Source organism: Cryptomeria japonica, chromosome 3 (genome assembly GCF_030272615.1).
Source record: "Cryptomeria japonica chromosome 3, Sugi_1.0, whole genome shotgun sequence".
In the NCBI taxonomy this organism is placed as follows: domain Eukaryota; kingdom Viridiplantae; phylum Streptophyta; class Pinopsida; order Cupressales; family Cupressaceae; genus Cryptomeria; species Cryptomeria japonica.
The window spans coordinates 730,313,116-730,334,565 of NC_081407.1; the positions used below are offsets into that span (position 1 = coordinate 730,313,116).

The 21,450-nt window shown below is 36.4% G+C and overlaps 1 protein-coding gene across 1 annotated transcript; it reads right to left on the bottom strand.

Annotated features, from left to right (window-relative positions):
* Positions 1-18,474: 18,474 nt before the first annotated feature.
* Positions 18,475-19,506, bottom strand: LOC131032467 (uncharacterized). Its single transcript, XM_057963442.2, has one exon. It carries the CDS (start codon positions 19,504-19,506, stop codon positions 18,475-18,477), a length of 1,032 nt encoding a protein of 343 aa, XP_057819425.2.
* Positions 19,507-21,450: the final 1,944 nt, after the last annotated feature.

Sequence of the window (21,450 nt, forward strand, 5' to 3'; positions counted from 1 at the left end):
GGGATGTCTCATCAAGCATACCAAAAATTAGAATACCATTTTGTACAAAATCATTGATTAAATAATAACCTAACTAGTGTCTCACAAGTTTTTGTAGGTATTTTTGGAATTAACCGCCAAAGAGAAGCACCAAGCTTCTTGTTTGAAAATCATATTGTTTGATATGGTGGTCATGCTGTAAATTTTGTCATTTTTCTCAATGCACTAACTCTTTGAAAATCATATGAGCATGGATAAGTTCAAAGGTGCAATGCAACTATGGGTATTTATGCTCGTAGCAAGTAATTAACTCTTATTAGTTTTTCCTTTTTCTTTTACAAGGTACACTACAAGTGGGAGAATATTAGGATTGAGTTACATACACCTTACAATTCTATTATTTTTTATAATATTAACGTTGTCATATGAAAAATAGCATCCCACTTGAGGTGTCATTTTATTTCACATGCACTAAGGTTATATGACATGTTGTAAGAAGCATCTAATGCCATGTAAGATTTGTAAGAAAATATTTGAAATAGTAAGATGATAAGAGATTTTGTGATACATGTAAGAGCCCGTAAGAGGGAGTTACAAAGAGGATTGGAAATGTCATATATGACTTTTGATTTTTTCAACCAGCTTATGACATGTCATGGATCATCTTTGTAAAGGAGGAATGAGTCTAAAATAGAGCAATCTATATTTGGTGGGTGGTTGTCTTGAGAAGTTACATCCCATATTGATAATTTTGCCCATCATGAGGCCATCATTAGAATTTGAGCATGAGATTTGGGTGCCGCTTTTGACTCATTTATTGAAACCATGTTTGATTTCGAGTTTTGGGCTTCATCTACTTAATTAGGATGGAATTATGGAGGTACTTATATTTTCTAGTGGATTATGATACTAGATTTTGCATAGACATGCTTGTTGATTGGGACAAACGAGTGGACTTTTTATGAATGCATTGTAACCATGGTGATTGTGATGATACATTGAGTGCTTCTTTGTTGTTAAGTCATTTTTAAAGAGTTTTTCTAGAGTATCTACTAAGTTATGTATCTTTTGATTTTTTTGAATTGTTGCATATTTATGCAAATCTTTTCAAAATTATAGAATCTTAATAAATCTAACATTTCTCTTCTCCCAAGATTAACTAGGGGAGAGGACCCAATAGTTGAGCACCATAACTTTGCGCTTCTCAAAATCTTATGTGGAAATTTCAAATCACTCTCAATGTTTTACAATAGCTCACGTGACAAGTCCCCTGCTTATAACTAAGGTTTTAGGGCCACATCATCAAATATGATGCCACATCAGCATGCTTTTTGCCAAGGTGTCCAAAACAACCCAATAAAAAGAGAGACCGATACTTGTGCGTAGATGTGGCATCACATGATTCGTTGCTTTTTAATGCTTAAGGATACATTTCATTCAATTATGGGTAGTTATCACCACAATAATAACTTTAAAGTCACAACTATTGATACAATGTTGTAAAAAATATCAGACATTAAATCAACAAATGATATCACAAACCATTGAATCACACTCCTTTCCCCTCATTTACACACTCTTAAAAATAATAGCTAAATATACATTTTAAGGAGATGGTAGTCACTTATAAATATATAAAATGTAAAGTTATATCCTTGTTTAGATATTAAAATCAATAGCACATAGTTTAATAAATTCCAACCGTAATGTCCCCACCCCCATTTGCTATCGTGCAAACCCTCACGTCAACACACGAACATAATTATTGTCTACCACTGACGTTCCCTTCGAGAATATTCCACGCGCTGCCTCGTATCCCGAACACCTTTTCAAAGGATATATTTATAAATGGTAAAATAAGAATATACAAGAGAAAGTTAGATTAAACTATAAAGAAGTTCAAAAAGAAAAAAGAACGCCAGTATCCCGAACACCATGTAAGAAATGAATTTATCTAGGTTCTGGGTACTTGGAAATTGATTGTTAGAATTATAGGAATAAAAGCAAATAATAAATGTATTATTTTTATGATTAAATAATGAATAAAATTTTATGTTCTTTTAGAATTTTATATATTTAAAAATTTGAAATGGAATGTTTATTTGTGTCTTATTTTGGGATAAATTTTTTATCGTTATAGTATAGAGAGTCAAATCGATATATATTAAAATCAAGTACACATGTCTATTCATATTGATTGGATGAAAATGTCAATTCATGGATGAAAATGTGGGTGAAATTGATCTAGTGGTAGAGGAAGAGGAACTAGATTCCCTTCCTAGGTAAGTGATAAGCACATTATGGGCGGAAGAGGAACTCTTAAGACAGGGTAAGGAGCTATAGAAATGTGAAAATGATGGAATGAGTATTTTGTGAAAATAAGTGAGAAGTTTTCAGAGTGTTATGTTATTTGTTAAGTTATTGTAAGGTTTTTAAATGATCTTCTCTTGATGGATGGTGCTTTCAAGAAGAGCTTCTTGCTTAAGAATGTTGACAAGATGAATAGGTAGAGCCTCTCCTAGATCTTATTAGATCTATTTAACAAGTTTAGTATTGGCTTGAGATACATGTGCAATAAGATCAAATTTAACATTAAATTTGATATAATTAATTGAATAATCGATCTCTGATTAATTATTAAAAAACTAAAATAACCAATGTTCCATTTTAAAGAATTTTTTAATTTAGAAATAAATAAAATCAAAGAACCTAGTCAACCAAATAAGTATAAATAAAACAATAATTGACCATATTAGATTTAATTAGATTGCCTTAACTATTTTAAAATAAATAATTAATTAAAATTTAACTATTGAATTAGCAATTAAAACTTAGAGGAAAAGTAAAATTTTCTAAAAAGATATAAAGAAGAAGCGCACAAGCAACAAACAAGGACTTTCCTTTTCTTCTTTTCTAGGAAATATTTTAATATGCAAAGAAAGGACAAGTTATTTTTTAGGCGCTTTATCTTTTTCATTTTGTTTGTATATTTTGGAGTGATGTGTTTGTTTGTTATGGTTTGATTGCTATATCCACTTTTAATAAGTAAAGAAAGGACAAACTACTTTACTCGCTTTATCTTTTTAATTTTGTTTGTATATTCTGGAGTGATGTATTTGTTTGTTATGGTTTGATACCTAGATCCACAAAGGGATTCTTAATTTTTAGTGCCTCTCTCTAATCACTCTAAACAAATAAAAAGATTTTAAATTTGAGGAATTATTTTAGGATGGAAAAACCTTTATAGCCTAGATGACTTTGCATTTCTCTCCTCAAACGTTTCTACACATGATTATAGCATATTTTAATAATAACAAGACGCTTGGAAGCACAATTTTAAATAAGAGAAAACTTTTGAACAATTATTTTAGAATGATATTAAGCAAGATTCTTAAATGAAGAAACTTTCATCAAGACAAACAAATTTAAATCTTAAACAAATTCAATAATCCACAATTACTCTAATCTACCTCAAAAAAATCTCTTTTTTATATATAGTCTTCCAAATTTAGAAACAAACTAATCTACTAAATAACAAATAGGTTCTAATCTATGAAAGAAATTCAAGAAAATATTTGGGACTAGAAGTGTTATACATGAAGAGCAAATTTGTGTTGCGCCAATATGTTTTTAAGAAAATTTAATAAATTTCCCTTCCTCTTCAACTTTTAATTGTTTATGATAATCTTGAAAGAATATGGTGGGGGGAACTAATAAGGAATCCTTAAATAGAAGTAGTAGCTCTCCTTGATTTACCAGAATTTAAGGGAGAACGATATCATAATGCCCATATTAAGGGATACACTACTATCATCGAAGAATTCTTGCTTTAGGATGTAATAATTGCTCATTTTTTAAAGAAGAGACTCAAAGAGATTGTCCTTGTTCGGTGTCACCAATTGCTAGAGAGTTCCATCCACTCCTTTTATTAGCTCAATAGATATCTCATGCTAGCTTTCATCTTGGATAACAATTTTTTTTAATGTAAGAAAAGATAATAATGAGTCTTGATAGATCACTTCTTGCATTGGTAGATGTAGGTTTATATTCGTCCATTGGTACTCTCCAAATAGCCACATGGAACTTTGTCATGTTTTCTTTTGCCTTAAACAAGGATACATCTAAAGAGGTCCAAAAGCTCCCATGTAAATCTTAAGAAAATACTTTTGTAATGCCTCTCACATTGTGTTATGTTAGTCATATTTTGGATTGATATGTATATCGATACTGTGATGGTGAAAATGGGATCGGGTAGTTTAGGACATAATCCCACTTTCATTCATACATTGGAATACGAAAGAGCCTAAGGAAGTGATTCACTTTGACTTGCTCTTATGAAAGAGAGTCAAGGAATACTTTTAGGGTTTCTATTCCTTTGTTGACATGAAGGGGAAAATGAATCAAATGTAGGATGCAAACAAACCAAGCTAGTGGAAGTAATGAGAACAATTAAGATAACAGTAAAAAACAGACTAATGTAGAAATGAAAATGAGATAAAAAGTATAAATCTAAAAGGGGAATTCTAATGTGCACTTGATATTGAAATTTGAACCTGATTGAGCCAGACCAGGGTGTTGGGCGCTCTGGTCCCTATTACTAAATTGAGCCCGAAACTAGAAATCTGCAACTTGAAGCCCTCAAAGTATGAATTGCCAAAATCTACAACTAATTGTGGAGGACCAGGGCACTGGGCGCTCTAGTTCTAGAGATCTAGGTCCTGATTCTAGATTTGGATCTGTGCTTGTTGACTGAGACTTCTCAGAAACTTGTACCTCCGATGAAAACCTGTACTTGCACCTGTAATATAAAAATGGTGTTTATGCGACTATATAGGGTTTTGCATTAGTCAAACCCCTTGTTTTGGTGATTTCCACCTCCACAAATAGCCAATAAAGCATTGAAAAGTGTGTGTGCACTAGAATCTCACGTGTTTGTAAGATCCCTATGAGCTAAAATGCAAACTAGAGTTCCACCCTTTGTTTGGAGTAAAAACCCTAAATGAACATAAAGTAAATGCTTCAAATAAAAAATGCAATATGAATCTACAACAATAATGTAAATCTGAAAATGGATGATATGTAGATCTGAAAAACTCACATAGAGATATGAAAACAACATGAAATCATACCAAACCCTAAGGGAGAAGTAAATGCCAATCAACAGTTGGTGATCTCCTTATTATTATTCAATATCTCCTAAGCTTCCATGATTAATGCAAAAGGTTGATGTAGACTTGATTGATGATGAATTCATTGATTGAAGAGTTCAGATTAACCCTGCACTTTCACTTCATAAGAGGCCCCTTCAATTGCTTGATTTCAGGTCGTTCAAATGAGGAAAGAAAAGGTTATATATATGAAACCCTAACTTTAATTTTGATCTTAGGCCAACCTAGAATTGATAAAATTTCACACAATGCAGGATTCAAATATTATAATACTGCCAAATTAAGCTCCTGAAACTCAGGAAGAAAAAGTCAGGACTGATGTGGTGGTTTCATCGGTCGGATCAACTTTTTTCCAAATTTCTAGGGATGCAAGGTATCATGATTAAAAAATCAAATCTAGCTCGGTGCATCAATCCAAGGTGTTTAGGTGGGCAAAAATGTGTCTTGAAGATTGAAATTAGGATTAATTAATTAAGTATAAAATGAAATAAAAAGGGGCACACTTGGGGTTAAGAGCCTAATTTTATAATATGTGGGTTGATGAGAGAGGACATTACATTTAATTAAATTAATAATTAAATGCTTAAAGTAATCTTGAAAATGTAAAATGTAGTGGGTCACACTAAGGCAGGTCCTAACCTAAGCGTGGAATTGTACAATCCTAATTAGGGGTGTACAATTTACTACACTAAAGATACCCGTATATTTGATTCATGATTCTTCGTATCACCATTCTTTTTGTATTGACACCAGTAGTTATGAAGAACTGTGCTATTGTGTTTTGTTGATTATGCATATACATTCTTAGACGACTATTTTCGTGATTATGATATTGCACTTTGTTCAAGGATTGTATGTGCTTTGAATATTACATATATGCATACGTACACTTGACATGCATTGAGTACTTATAGTATAGGGATTTTTTCCACACAACTTCACAAGTCTAAGTTATTCCCCAATGGTGGTTATTCAAAGATGTCATACTAGTTGTTACTCATTTTGCCTTACCCATTATACTCGATTCAAGTGCGATTGCCTACTGTTATATTTTTGCAATTTATGTTGAATACCCTTATTCGTATAATTCTAGAACCTCAACCCTATTGGAATGCCTAGTGGATGTATGCTTAAATGTTTTAATTAAATTCATATTTTTTGTAAGTTTAACTTGGGAATATGCTTATATATTTTCAAATTGTAAATTTAATACTAAATGTTAATTAGTGATATAATCAAATATTTATGTGGGTCTTGGAGTCAAATTAGGGTTATTTGTAATCAATTGGAAAATAAATATTTATATTAAAAAGTGGGAGAGGAACTCTCAGGATATGCTAAGGAGCTATAAGACTGTGAACAAATATGGTGCATGAGTGTTTTGTGAAAATAAGTGAGAAGTTTTTAGATTGTTATGTTATTTGTTTATTTATTGTAAGGTTTTTAAATAACCTTCTCTTGATGGATGGTTTCAAGAAGAGTTGCATGCTTAATAATGTTCGCAAGATGAATAGACAGAGCCTCTCCTAGATCTTATTGGATCTATTTAATAAGTTTAGTACTGACTTGAGATACATATGCAATAAGATCAAATTTAACATTAAATTTGATAAAATTAATTACATAATCAATCTCTAATTAACTATCAAGAAATTAAATTGAAATAATTAATATTTAATTTTAAAGAATTTTAATTTAGAAAGAAATAAAATTAAAGCACCTAGTCAACCAAATAAGTATAAATAAAAATAATAATTATCTATATTAGATTTTATTAGATTGCATTAATTAGATTAAAATAATTAATTATAATTTAACTATTGAATTAACAACTAAAACTTAGAGGAAAGGTAGAATTTTCTAAAAAATATAAAGAAGAAGCGCATAAGCAACAAACAAGGATTTTTCGTTTCTTCTTTTTTAAAAGTAGAAATTTAATATACTTCTTTTCTAGGAAATATATTAATATGTAAAGAAAATAAAAATTACTTTTACTCGCTTTATCTTTTTAATTTTGTTTCTATATTTTGGAGTGATGTGTTTGTTTTTTATGGTTTGATTCCTAAATGCATTGAAGGGATTCTTAATTTTTAGTGCCTCTCTCTAATCACTCCAAATAAATCAAAATATTTAAAGAAATATTTTGGGGAATTCTTTTTAGGATGGAAAAGCATTTATAGCCTATACAACTTTGTATTTCTCTCCTCAAACCTTTTTACATATGATTATAACATATCTTAATAATAATAAAAGGATGCTTCGAAGCACAATTTTAAATAAGAGAAAACTTTTGAACAATAATTTTAGATTGTTTTGAAGCAACATTCTTAATGAAGAAACTTTCATCAAGACAAACAAATTTAAATCTTTTTTTTTCAATAAGCTTAAATTACTCTAGCATCTCTTATATATAGTCTTCCAAATTCACAAACAAACTATTCTAGTAAATAAAAAATAGGTTCTAATATATGAATGCAACTCTAGAAAATATTTGGTACACCATAATTTTAGATTGTTTTGAAGCAAGATTCTTAATGAAGAAACTTTCATCAAGACAAACAAATTTAAATCTTTTTTTTTTTCAATAATTTAAAATTACTCTAACATCTCTTATATATAGTCTTCCAAATTCACAAACAAACTAATCTAGTAAATAAAAAATAGGTTATAATATATGAAAGCAACTCTAGAAAAGATTTGGGACCATAAGTGTCATACATGAAGATAAATTTTGTGTTAAGCCAATTTGTTTTTAATAAAATCTAATAACTTTCCCTTCCTCTTCAACCTTTAATTGTTTATAGTATTCTCCAAGGAATATGGTGGGGGAAACTACTGAGGATCTCTTTAGAAATAGTAGTTGTCCTTGATTTACCAAAATTTAAGGGAGAAAGACATCATAATGCCCATATTAAGGGATACACTACTATCATCAAAGAACTCTTTCTATGGGATGTAATAATTGCTTAATTATTTTAGAAGAGACTCAAAGAGATTGCCCTTGATTGGTGTCACCAATTACTAGATCTAGTTCCATCCACTCCTTTTATTAGCTTAGTAGAAAACTCATGCTAGCTTTCAATTGGGATAACAAACTTTTTGAATGTAAGAAAAGATAACAAGAAGTCAATAGCTCACTTCTTGAATTGGTAGATGTAGGTGTAACGTCATAAATTGCATCTCGTGCAATTTCACTCTACATAAGAGCCTTCTCTTTAAGCCAATTAGAGAACTCCTTTATCTTTTATCCACTTGCTTTCTTGGCTTGCCCTGCCACCCTTGCTTTTTCCTTTTTGAAAACTCCATAACCTGCCTTCCCTTTGAGATTCCAACAATTGTGGATATCCCTCATCTTGCTCGGTATGGTAAGGGTAGGCGTTCACCCTGAGCTCATATGTCACCTTTGGCTCCTACATCATAGCCTCTAAGGGTACCCCTATTCCTCTAATTGCTTCTAGAGAAAAAAAAGGAAGGGTGTTAGCGACTGCACCTGTAGAGCCTATTTTAGTAGTACCTCTTGCATCATTAGTTGGGCCTTCTCCTTTGTCGACAATGAATTTTCTGCTAAGCATTCTCATACTTCTATTTTCGATCCCTATTTATGCTAGAATCAGCTTGCATTTGAGCATAATATTCATTGGTGGGTGATGGCCTAGGAACATGAGGCTACCTTGAGGGCTATGGGTGATTTGTTGGTGCTTGCCCCTGCTCCTATTATCTTCATGCTTGCTCCCTCCTATTGTTCCTATTGCATATGCATCTACTCTGTCTTTCATGCTTTTTCTTGCTGCTATGAGGATAGTTTATGAGCCTCACTCCAAAAGGGTAAAGGCTTTCATTGCTCCCTCATTGGAGCCACCCCTCATCACTTCCTTGCCTAATATCCCTTCTTTTTCCCAACCCATTGACATGTTGCATACATAGGTTGTGTCTAGCGCAACATTGTTTAATTCACTTTCCTTGTAGCTTCACCTTCATTGGAGCTTTCTCAAGGCACTTAAACCTACTATGGTTGATTGGAGGCCTTCACCTCTGTAAAAACCTAGGCAAAAGTTTGAGCATGGCCCTGTTCTTGAGTTTCGTCGTCATAAGTAAGCTCCAATGACTTCTTTATTTGTTTATTTGTCTATTTTGGTGCATGTTTCTTTGTCTGCATCTGTTTGCATTGTTGAGAAGGTTCCACCTTCTCTAGAGTCTGTCTTTGTCCCTCTTTCAGAGGTTGACAATGTGACATCTATTTTGTCACCTTGAGTTAAGTCTCTTGCCTCTTCTGTCGAGGGGCATTTGTTTGAATCTTTAGAGGATATCCCAGTGCTGCCTATGATCTTCAAATATTTGTTGATCATTGCCTCTCAAGAGATTTGGATAAGAATGTGGAAGTTGCATCATCCTCAGCTCTTGTTGCTAGTAAAGCGCCTAATGTTGTCCTTGTAGTTGTCCCTCTTTGGGTTTGTCCTCCCTCCCCATATGATTAAAGATTGGGAGGATGATGATTTGATGGTGGGTAACTTATAGAATAGTACCCTTCTTATCTTGCAGATTAGAATGTGCATGTCAATGTTCCTTCGTGCTCGCTTTATATGTTTTGTGTCACTTTGAAGGACCCAAGTTACTTCATAGGTACTTGGAAATAGGAGTGATGACTGTCTTTATATGTTTGTGCTTTCTTCGAGGACCCGAGTCACTTTGTAGGTGCTTGGAAATAGAGGATTGTATGTTGTAACCTTCCTCTATTTACTAATCATCCTTCTTCTATTTGATGTATCTTGATTTTTGATATTCAAGGATGATGCAATGTGTTGGTGGCATTTAGACCTTCTTCCATGTTGACCCAAATTTTTATTTTATCTTTGTTTTCATGTGCCTTCTTTAGATCCACAAACTTCAAGACGATGATGAATAGCTCATATGCATCCATATGCATGATCTTGTTTACTGTTGTGAGTTCTTCTGATGCTAAACTATCAAATACCCTGGTGTCTTTGTGTTTTTGTTGATGTCATGGGTCTCATGTGTCATCTATTACAGGGTGGCATTCCATGAAAACATCTTGTTTTTTACATGATGCAACATCTCTTCTCCTTAGAATGACATGTGTCTAATGCATACCATTCTAAGGGGGGGTTATCATATCTTTGCGTGCTTGCATTAACATCTTGTTATCTCAGTATCTATTTATCCAATAATCTTGGCATCGTATTTTGTATTTGATGCCTTTGTGGGGGCCAATTCAAATCTCAATTAATTTTTATTATCTTATCGCTTTTTGTGGGGCCAAACCGCTATTTAATTAATCTCTGGCAGCCCTATTGTATGGCTATCTAGCATAGCACAACTCACTATGCTACTGGTGAATTTTTTTTTTCAGTGATCAGTATCTTGCTATCTCCATGTCTAATTGTATCATTTATGTATCAATTTTTTTCATTTTTCGTCTAACATGTTCGTCGATAGCTAACATGTTTGTGATGAAATATCCTAGCAGTATCATGAAGGTTCAAGATTCTTACATAGGGGAAACTCCACACAGTTAGAAGATTCTACTTCCCATTCGTATCTCAATAATTTTTTTTCTCTTACTACTTTAGCTCGCATCTCATGATAATGATATGCTCGTTAAAGTGGGGGCAAAATGTAATACCGTAAATTGCACCTTGTACAATTCCATGCTACATAAGCACCATCGCTTTAAGACAATTGGAGAACTCCTTTTTATTTCAAGTTCACTTGCTCACTTGGATTGCCCTGTCACCCTTGCTTTTGTCCTTTTTTTCTTTGACTTTGTTGACTATTTGACTCATGGACACCTGCATGCTGAGGAGATATTTGCACATTGTGCTAGTACCTTGAAAAATGTAGTCCAAAGGTTCATGTTGGAAAATTACGCTTGTGATTGGCAGAGGTTGTAACACCTCATTTAATGTACACCAATGACAGATTCTCTTCCGAGTTGCATATCTAGCCTTTCTGGGCTTCATTTTTCTCTCTAATAAATCTAATCACTCACTCACACATTCTCATATATTCTCTAAATCAATATTTTTGCTCCCTTGCATTCTAAATCTCTCTTGGATCTCTTCATTTTTGGGTTTACTTTGTACATGAGACTCCATCATCATCGACATTGCTTTGCGCTTCAGAGGGCTCTGTGCATCTTCTTCACTCCAACAAGCTTTCTACTTTTTGGGTGTAGAAGGGGAGTTTCTTCCCTCTTGTCACTGCGTTTTTTAATCTCCATAACATATCTATCATTTTGTTTACTTTGCATCTTATCTATCAATTTATCTATCTTGGCTATTTGTGGAGGTGGAAACACCAAAATGGGGGTTTGACTATGGTAGACCTCTAAAACACAACCCCAACATTTTTATCTCTTTGTTTTGTGTGCAAGTTATTGAGAAAAGCTATTTTTGTTGGAGGCTTCATTCGTGGACTTGTATATCATCTTCTTCCCTTCTTTTTATCCTTTATTTCTTATTTATAGTTAGTTTAATTTCTATCAATTGCGCATTCATCATACTTAGAATGCATTAAAACCCATAAATGGTCACTCTACATTTTCTGGTACAAAACTTCGTACTCTATCAGAATAGGATTCCAGTGTGTCACGTTGTCATCCATGACTTGCACATGCGTCCTTGGGAAGAGAGTTAGCGAAGGTCACTAAAATATCTTTGTGATGTTCTCTTTCAGATTAGGTAACTAGGATTGTAATATTTACTGGCACTTGACAGCTATCATGCTCCGTGCTTATCTTAGGTGGAGAGGTAGATTGAGTGATTTGAGATTTTGCTAAAGGTCTTTCATTGTAGTTTACTTTTCCCCCCTCTATAGTAGGTTTATACTTGTCCACTAGTACTCTCTACATAGCCACATGGAACTTTTTCATATTTTGTTTTACCTTAAACAAGGATACATCTAGAGAGGTCCAAAAGCTCCCATGTAAATCTTAAGAAAAAACTTTTGTAATGCCTCTCACATTTGTGTTGTGTTATTCATATTTTGGACTGATTTGTATATCAATACCTGTATATTTGATTCAGGATTCTTCGTATCACCATTCTTTTTGTATTGCAACTAGAAATTATGATGGACTATGTTATTGTGTTTTTGTTGATTATGCATATGTATTCTTGGATGACTATTTTTGTGATTATGGTATTTTACTTCGTTCAAGGATTGTATGTGTTTTGAATATTACATATATGTATAGGTACACTTCACATGCATTGAGTATTTATAGGTATAGGGAGTTTTTCCACCCAACTTCAAAAGTCTAAGCTATTCCCCAATGGTTGTTATTTAGAGATGTCATACTAGCTGTTACTCATTTTTATTTACCTATTGTACTCAATTCAAGGGAGTTTTTCCACCCAACTTCACAAGTCTAAGTTATTCCGTAATGGTTGTTATTTAGAGATGTCACACTAGCCGTTACTCATTTTTATTTACCTATTGTACTCAATTCAAGTAAATTGCGTTCTCTTATATATTCATAATTTACCTCAAATACCCTTGTTGGTATAATTCCAGATTCTCAACCCTATATGAATGCCTAGTGGATATATGCTTAAATGCTTTACTTAAATTCATATTTTTTGTAAGTTTAACTTGGACATATGCTTATATGTTTTCAAATCATTTATCTAATGCTAAATATTAATTAGTGATATAATCAAATATCTATTTGGGTCTTAGAGTAAAATTAGGTTTATTTGTAATCAATTGGAAAATAAACATTTATTTATTTTAAAAAGTGGCAAATTGAAATTAAGTAAAATGGGGTAAAGACTTATTCTTTTTGTAGACATCTAAAATTAATTAAATTAATATTAATTAATTTAAGCATGTCAACATAATTAATTAATTTAATTGTGTTGGTCCATTTCTTCTTAAAATTAATTAAATCAAATTTACTTAATTTTATCACTATAGCCCTAAAATTAATTTATCAAAATTAATTATTCGCCCATTCTTCTAAAATCAAGTATCATTTATTTCTTCTAAACTCTACTTAATTAATTTCAATTAACTAAGCTAATCATGTGATTCTTACAAATCACTTCTTCTAGTTGTAGTGCCCCTCCCCGATTCATCTTGTCTTTTGTGCATTAATAGATGATTTGATGGTATCTAGCCATGTACTAACCCCAATTCATAATTATATTGGATACAATGATGTTTACGATAGTGCTTGATTGTCGTGACTCTCTTCTAAGTGTATTCATGATAGAGACAATGTCATATCACTCATTACGAGCATGATATGATGTTGCGATTCTCTTCACTTGCTTGTGTATTTACGTTATATATATTACATATATTGTTGTATATGTATTGGTGGTGACGGGTTTGCAGGTACCAGACATTGACTCCACCTGGCTTCACATCTCTAATCGTGTCTTTATCCCAATGGCAAGTTGATCAGAGGTTTAAGTTGATTACCCTTGTCAGTTTAGAGTCTTGGTGTGAGTTGTTGTTTAGCGTCATGTGGTTTCTTGAGTTATTCTATGTAAGATTGCTTTGTAGTGTTATGATTATTTATTAATTAAATTATTAATTAACTAATTGATTTATATAGTTTAATAATGTTAAATTAAATTAATGGATTTGCATAGTTTATAATAAAAATATTAAATAAATAGCTGATATAAATATTTAATATTAATTTGTGATTATTAATTAAATTATAAATTAGTTAATTGGTTTATATAAATTATTAATATTAAATTAAATTAGTGGATGACATTAATATTTAAATATAATTGCCGATTTAATTATTGAAGGTTATTATTTATTAATGTTATTTTGTGGATCATAATATTTGGCATTTATAATTATGCATGGAATATATATTTTTTATTATCTATAACCAGGATATTAAATTGCTTAAAAAAGGAAAGTCTACATCCAAAAAGCTGTTAAACAGCCTGCCACTACATGGGGTCTCGCCCCTATAAAACCAACTGAACTCGAATAAGACACCAGACCTATAGGACCAGCCACCACAAAAAACCAACCATGCATACACACAACCCCCACAAAACCTGACAGGCCCAAAAGACCTATCTAACAAAACCATCCCAAGGCCTCTTCCCTTGATAAGTTTGGAATGCCCTGGCTGGGGCCTGCAACATGTGACTCCCTCCCTCCACCTAGCACTGTACCTAGTCTGCCACCATGCAATGAACCACACTCCACCATCTTCACGTGCTTCCGTGGAATCTGATGGCGAACCAGAGGCCTCCCCTCCTCATCCAGATGAGCTTCAAACCGAATTGGGGTCTCCTTCCCAGGTATCCTCACTTTCTCAGTCGACCCCAACTCTCGCACAAAATTCACCACATCCCTCCAACCCTTCCTTGCATTCTCAAGTTGAATCTTGATAGGTTGAGAAGCCAACCAAATCACGAATGACTACAGCCCCCCCATTTCCATGCCAATCCTCTGCCATGGTTCTTCCAGCTTCCTCAGCCCTTCACCAACAATAGCTCGAGCCACCACACCATCCAAACCCCCCGACCATTTAGGTTGCAGCACCAAGGAAGCAACTCGCTGCACCTCCTCTGTTGACCCTCCCACCGATAAGGCCAAAGCAACAAACAACGACCAGATGTCAAGGTTAGTTCGAGGACGACAATCAGACACCATAAATTCCTCCTCAACCATCAACCGCACTACCGTCCAAAATACCTCCCCATCCACCTTGAACACATTCATCAGTCTATTACTTGAAATCAAGTCACGGAAAGATGACATCTGACCGTCAGTCAACAAGGAAAAATTTGCCTCCATTCAGCCTCTCCTCCTCTCCAAAACCTGCACACACTAACTAGCCAAAAACTAGCTACTTTGAAATGCCAGGGAACCAAAATCCAAGGCCTTTAAAAAGCTAGTGCCATCACATGACATAATTACTCCACACGAAGCGCATCAAACCATGCATCATCACCAGGATAACTCGCCGATAGCCTCCATCATCACTCCATCGCCTCCAAAGCCACTTGCAACACATTCGTAGATCACAATCCACGAGGGACATTACTTCCCACAAGTCCAGTGTCAAAATCAACCACATCAAAAACAACTCGGGTTCTCTTTCCTTTCTTTAAGCAATTCAGCCAAATTCATGAGAACATATATTTTGAAAGTCCTCAAATAAGCTAAAGTTGTTATCCAAAGAACCATTCACTCCCACATTCAAAAGCTTGTCAGCCTCGACATTTTCTTCCCTGAGAATGTGTGCCACCTTAAAGTCTTCGAACCCACATAGAAGAAATTTCATTCTTCTAATGTGTTTGTCTAGATGTCACACCTCCATTCAACCTCTAGCTATCCCGTTCACCACAATTTGAGAGTCTCCCTCCAGGTGGAGTTTCTTCACTCCCTATTTTTTAGCCATTAGAATGGCTTCTAAAGCCGCTTGACACTCAGCATCGTTGTTCGACCCATCCACCAATATTTTAGCTCCAATAGCTAGGATGTTGCCACAATCATCCTGGGCTATGACCCCAACACCAGAGACCTCGAGATTTCCCCTTGAAGCGCCATCAAAATTGACCTTAGTCCAACCCTTATCTGGCAGACTCCACTCCTGTCTTACTTCACCCACCCTCTGAGGATTATCCCTCAAAAGACCATTAGCAGGCCTAAATTTTATTAAAGGCTAGCTCACTCGAACTTCAGCATCAAACTAAGTGAAAGGAGACTTTGCTAAGTTCACCTGTGAAGCAACATTAGTGACTAATTCCAAGATTGCCTTCTCCAATCTGATCAGAAAGCGATCCCTAATTTCTGCTTTATATTCAAACAATCTTTGGTTCCGTTCTTTCCAGAGTTCCCATAGAACAGTAGATGACAAAATCTTCCAAATGGCAGCAAAGATTGAAGACTTACCCAACATAGGCCAAGATTCCAGCCAATCGCACAAATTCCCTGCCATTGGTCCCTTCCAGTTCAGTCTCTGCAACCCAAAATGCCAGGCTTCCTAGGCGAACTCGCAATTGAGCAGAAGGTGGTCCACATCTTCCTCCTCCTTCTCACAGAGCACACAACGGAATGGACCTGCAAACCCCATTTTCTTGAGTCAATCTCCTGAAAGAATCTGCCTATTGCCAGCAAGCCAGGAGAAGGCACCCACCTTTGGTAAACACTCTTTGTTCTAGCATAGTTTAGCTTCCCATTCTTTTGTTCTTCCCTCTGTCTCCAAAAGAGTATACCCCAACTTAACTAAGTAGCTGCCACTCTTGGCACCACACCAAACTATCTCATCCTCATCCCTAGAGCCCGACACCTCTCTGCTGTCCAGGACATTCCTCAACAATCGTTCATCCGCCTCCCCCAAGTTTAAATCATGGGGATCCTTCCAATTCAAACGTTGGCCCAACCCAGACATTTCTTGAGACAAAAATTCACACACCTTGGAACCCCAAATATGAGCAGTCTTATCCTTAATCCACTGGGGGACTTGGGAATCCAGTGATGGACGTCCATCCCAGGAATCCTGCCAGAAGCATTCCTTTTGCCCATCACCAATTCGCCAAGATAGATGGTTAGTAATCAAGCTCCTGCAGCTCACTAGAAAATTCCACAAAGCGGATCCTCTCGGGGGGTCTTCTATCATAAGGATCCTTTCATTTTCCCGACTATCCAAATACTTAGCCTATAGAATACGGACCCACCTCTACTCCAACTTGCTATACATTTGCCACACTAACTTATCCCCCATAGCCTCATTGATTAGCTTCCAATCGCGAAGCCCCACACCTCCTCCACCTTTGGGTTTGCATACTCTATCCTAGGCAATCAACGAGATTTTGTCCTGCTCCTAATTTCCATTCCACAAAAACTTTCTCATCTTCTGCTGTATATTCTTTATGACTGAGCCTGGGAGTTCAAAACAAGCCATTGGGAAAATAGGCATAGCCGATATGACTGTCTTCAGCATCAGAAGACGACCAACCAAAGTGAGCCACTTTCTCTTCCAACCCTCCATTTTTTCTTTGCAACCATCTAGCAACCCTTTCCAAATTTATGTCTTACCAGCTCCAGCAAAGAGCGACATTCCAAGGAATTTCCCAGGAAGCTATCCAATCCTGATCCCAAACAATCTGTCTATAGCCCTTTGAGACCCAACTTCAGTGTGGAAGAAAAAAATCTCCGATTTATTCTAATTAATTTCCTGCCCAGTAGCCCAACTAAATATGTCCAACACTTTCTTCATTACAGTTGCTTCATGCATGGAGGCCACTCCGAAAAGACAAGTATCATCAGCAAACTGAGAATGAGTTGTGGAATCCACCCCTCGAGCTATCTCAATGCCTTTCCACATCCCCTGAGAACACTTTCAAGCAATCGAACGACCAAGAACTTCTGCCATTAGAATGAAGAGAAAGGGGGATATTGGATCCCCTTTTCGAATGCCCCATGAGGTGGGGAAGAAACCTTGTGGGCTACCATTGACTAAAACCGAAGCTGAAAATTGCATAATCATACTAGAAATCCACTTTATCCAAGGCTTACAAAACCCAAACCTATTTAACACAGCCACCAGGAAAGACCTATCAACTCTATCATAAGCTTTCTGAATATCTAGCTTAAGAATCATTCTTCTCTTTTTGCTCTTCATGGCCATGTGAATTTCCTCATGAGCCACAATAACCCCGTCCACAATGTTCCTCCCTGGGGTAAATCCACTCTATTCACAAGAAATCAACTTATCTAAAATCAATTTAAGCCTATTAGCAGCAACTTTTATTATGATTTTGTAGATGGTATTACACAACAAGATCAGACAAAACTCCTCAAAACCCTCTGACTTGTCTTTCTTAGGAATAAGCACCACCAAAGTATAATTGAATTCCTTCAAAACAAATCCCCTTGACCTTGACTCTTCAACCACTTCTAGCAACTCCCCACCAAGCAAATCCCAAAAGAACTGATAAAAGAAAGCCTGAAACCTGTCTGAGCCGGGTGCTTTCTCCCCACCCAACCCAAAAACAACAACTTTCACTTCCTTCAATGAGACTGGTTCCTCAAGCATCCTATTATTATCCCTAGAGACTAAGGGAGGAATTAACTCCAAAAACTTGGCCTGCAAACAGTCTTGACCAAACCTACTCTTCCTCCATAGATTCCCAAAGAAATCCACCGCCTCCTTACTAATATGGTCTGGGTCCTCCGTAGATGTTTCATCCACTTGTCGCAGAGAAAGGATTCTATTGAGGCTTCTCCTTGCCTTCACTGAGCTATGGAAATTTTTTGTGTTTCTATCACCGACTTTAAGCCAATTCTCTAGCGATTTTTGTTTCCAGTAAATCTCCTCCCTCTACAAAACTTCCCCATATCTACTAAGAAGGTCTTTCTTTGTGAGATAATCCACTTCATCTATCCCTTCAGCCAAGAATTTCACATTCAAAGCCCCTAGATCCCCTTCAATTCTACTTTTTTCATCAAATATATTACCAAACACATCCCTGTTCCAAGATTTCAGTTTCTGTTTCACATAACTAAGCTTTTTAAAGAACTGGAAGGCCAAGAAGCCTTCCACCACCGGGGCCTCCTTCCACCAAACAACCACCTGATCTCTAAATCCTGGCTCCCTTAACCACATCTTTTCCACCTTGAAGGGACACCTGAGCAAAACTCCATCTTTCCGCACAACCAAAGAGATCGGGAAGTGGTCCGAACTTGAAATAGCTAAAACTTCAGCCTCAAAGACTAGGGGAGCCAAGTTCCAATCCCCTGCAAGGAAAAACCTGTCTAGTTTCTCAACAATCTTGGAAAAGCCCCACCATCTATTGGTCCAAGTGAAACTCCCACCTTTAGCAACAACTTCAAACAGGGCATTGGAGTCCATAAATGTCTGAAAGTCAAATTGCGTCCTGCACATCCTTCTCACTCCTCCACGCTTTTTCGAGAAGGAAAGAGTGGCGTTGAAATCCCCAGCAACAATAGCTAAGGTCGGCCTCACCTCCTCTAATAGCTTGGTAATATCCTTCCACAACTGACACTTCTCCATAGCCAAAGTAGGACCATAGACATTGATTAGAAAACAAGAAAATTTTATAATCTTTGAATTCACCTTTACCATCTGCCAATGTTTAGAGCTTGAGACAACATCCACCTGAACAACCAATGGATTCCACAAAATGCCTAACCCTCCTGGAGCCCCTTCTGATTCCACAAAGAAACCAGACCACCTCTGCCTGACACCAAAAACTCTAGCTGCATCTTCTCTTCCCAACTTAGTTTTCTGAATGCAAATAACTTCTGGCTTAGCCTGATCAAGTCCTCTTTTGACTAGGCGTCTCTTGTCAGGGGCATTGCAGCCCCTGACATTCCACTTTAGGAACTTCATTGCTGCCCAGGAGAGAACAAGTCTCTCCTGGATCTAAGCAGTCTTGTCTGACCCTTCACATTGCCTGCTTCCTCAAGCAACTTCTGCCTGTTTTTCCTACCCCTCAAATTCCCTTTGGACTTAGAGGGGTTTGTTTTGGTCTGTTTAATAGTCCTAACCTCTATCTCCCCTACCTCAGCAGACAACCCCAAAGAATCATCGCTAAACCCATCCTCATCAGAATCCAACTCTGTTGTGATGCCATAATCCACCTTGCCTGGGGACATGTGGATGTCTTTAAAGATATTTTCTCTTGCCTCTGCAATCCCTTTTATAACGCCTGAATTCTAGTTCACCAGTGACTTGACATTCAACCCCTTCTCTAGGCCCTCCAGCCCAGATTCAGAAGTAGAGAAAAACCTGTGCTGAGAGGGGATCCCCCCTCTTACTGCAAAATCATGGAGAATAGAGCCGTGACCAAACTCCGCTGTCGATCCTTCATTTTGGAGGTAAACGTTCCCACAACCTTTTCTATTTGCTTGACGCACATGCACCCCATCCACACAGCCTATCATGGTCTGAAGACGATCCACATAAGTCTCACCCAGCGAGCCATTCGTGACTACAACAATATCATCCCCAGTAGGACCATAAGCCTTCAACAATGCCTCCTAAGCAGGGCAAGAATCCAAGGTCACTTTGACCCCACCTAACTCTTCAGGTCTCTGGTGATGTTTCCTAGCTATCGAAACAGTTGGATCAAAGCCCAGATTTGCCTTTGTGTGACCTGATAGTTGCTTTCACACCTACGATCCTGCTAACAACTGCTGCTCCAAAGCTCTGTCTGCCCTTCCCTTGCCCTTCTGACCTACCTTGCAATCACGATCCTCATGTCCCCATTCTTTGCAGGACTTACACTTCACCATGATTTCTTCAACTTCAATCTCTTGTCTCCATAGGCCCTCTGGTGATCTAATCTCGACGGTCTTCGGAAGCCCTGGGTGTGGTTTCCACATGATACAGATACGGGCATACATGCATGAATTCGGCTTATCAATCGCTTCATCTGACTTGATGAATTTCTCTAACTTATCACCAATACTCTTAAAAACTTCCTCCTTCCAATATTCATGCAGGAGATTATATAGTCTGATCTAAACAGGTATTTCCTCTACGGTGGTTTGTCGAGGGTCAAATTTGGGGGTCCAATCCTTTATGTAAAACCCTACTCCCATCATAAAAAATGGCCCAGTGTTCATCAGCTCGATTTTCTCCTCGTCTGTCCCAGCTATAATAAGGAAAAACCTAATTGTTAGGGTTTTGATCTCAAAGTGGCTCCCCCACTCTTCGTCGACCTAGTTCCTAATCTTAGAAAAGGCCGACCAATCCCTTCCCCACTTCATGAAGAAATCTTTGACTCTCAAGGCTTGTACTGATTCCTTCCAAGCCTCCGAGTCGATACAAATACTGACAGTTCTCTTTTCAGACGTTTCCGGTATCCTACCAGTGGTCTGGTTATCTGAAGGTGCTTGAAACTTCTTCCTCAATCTATCATTTGTTTGTTGCTTACCCCACTTCGGAAAGTTTAGAACCCGAGAGTGCCCCCATTTGGTTGTCTTGCTCAAAAGGGAATCTGGTTTCACCAAAACTAGCTCCCTCCCTCCTCCTCCGTCCCACGTCCTGCCACTGCCACTAGTTTGTACGCGGTGGGCGCCATGGCTGCTTGTTTTCCATCTGTATGGGGCCATTCTCCCATTCTCGTGAACAAAAATCGCCACCTCCTACAAATCCTAGCTTCCTCCTGCGCTCCATTCTCTATGTGTCCATTCAATTAATATTATCCATGGAATATTATTTATTTACTATTATATTTTATACGTATGTGGGAGATATTAATGGCATTGAGTTTAAATTATTATTGGCTGGAGCATTTATATGTATCCATACATTTAATTATTTGTTTAT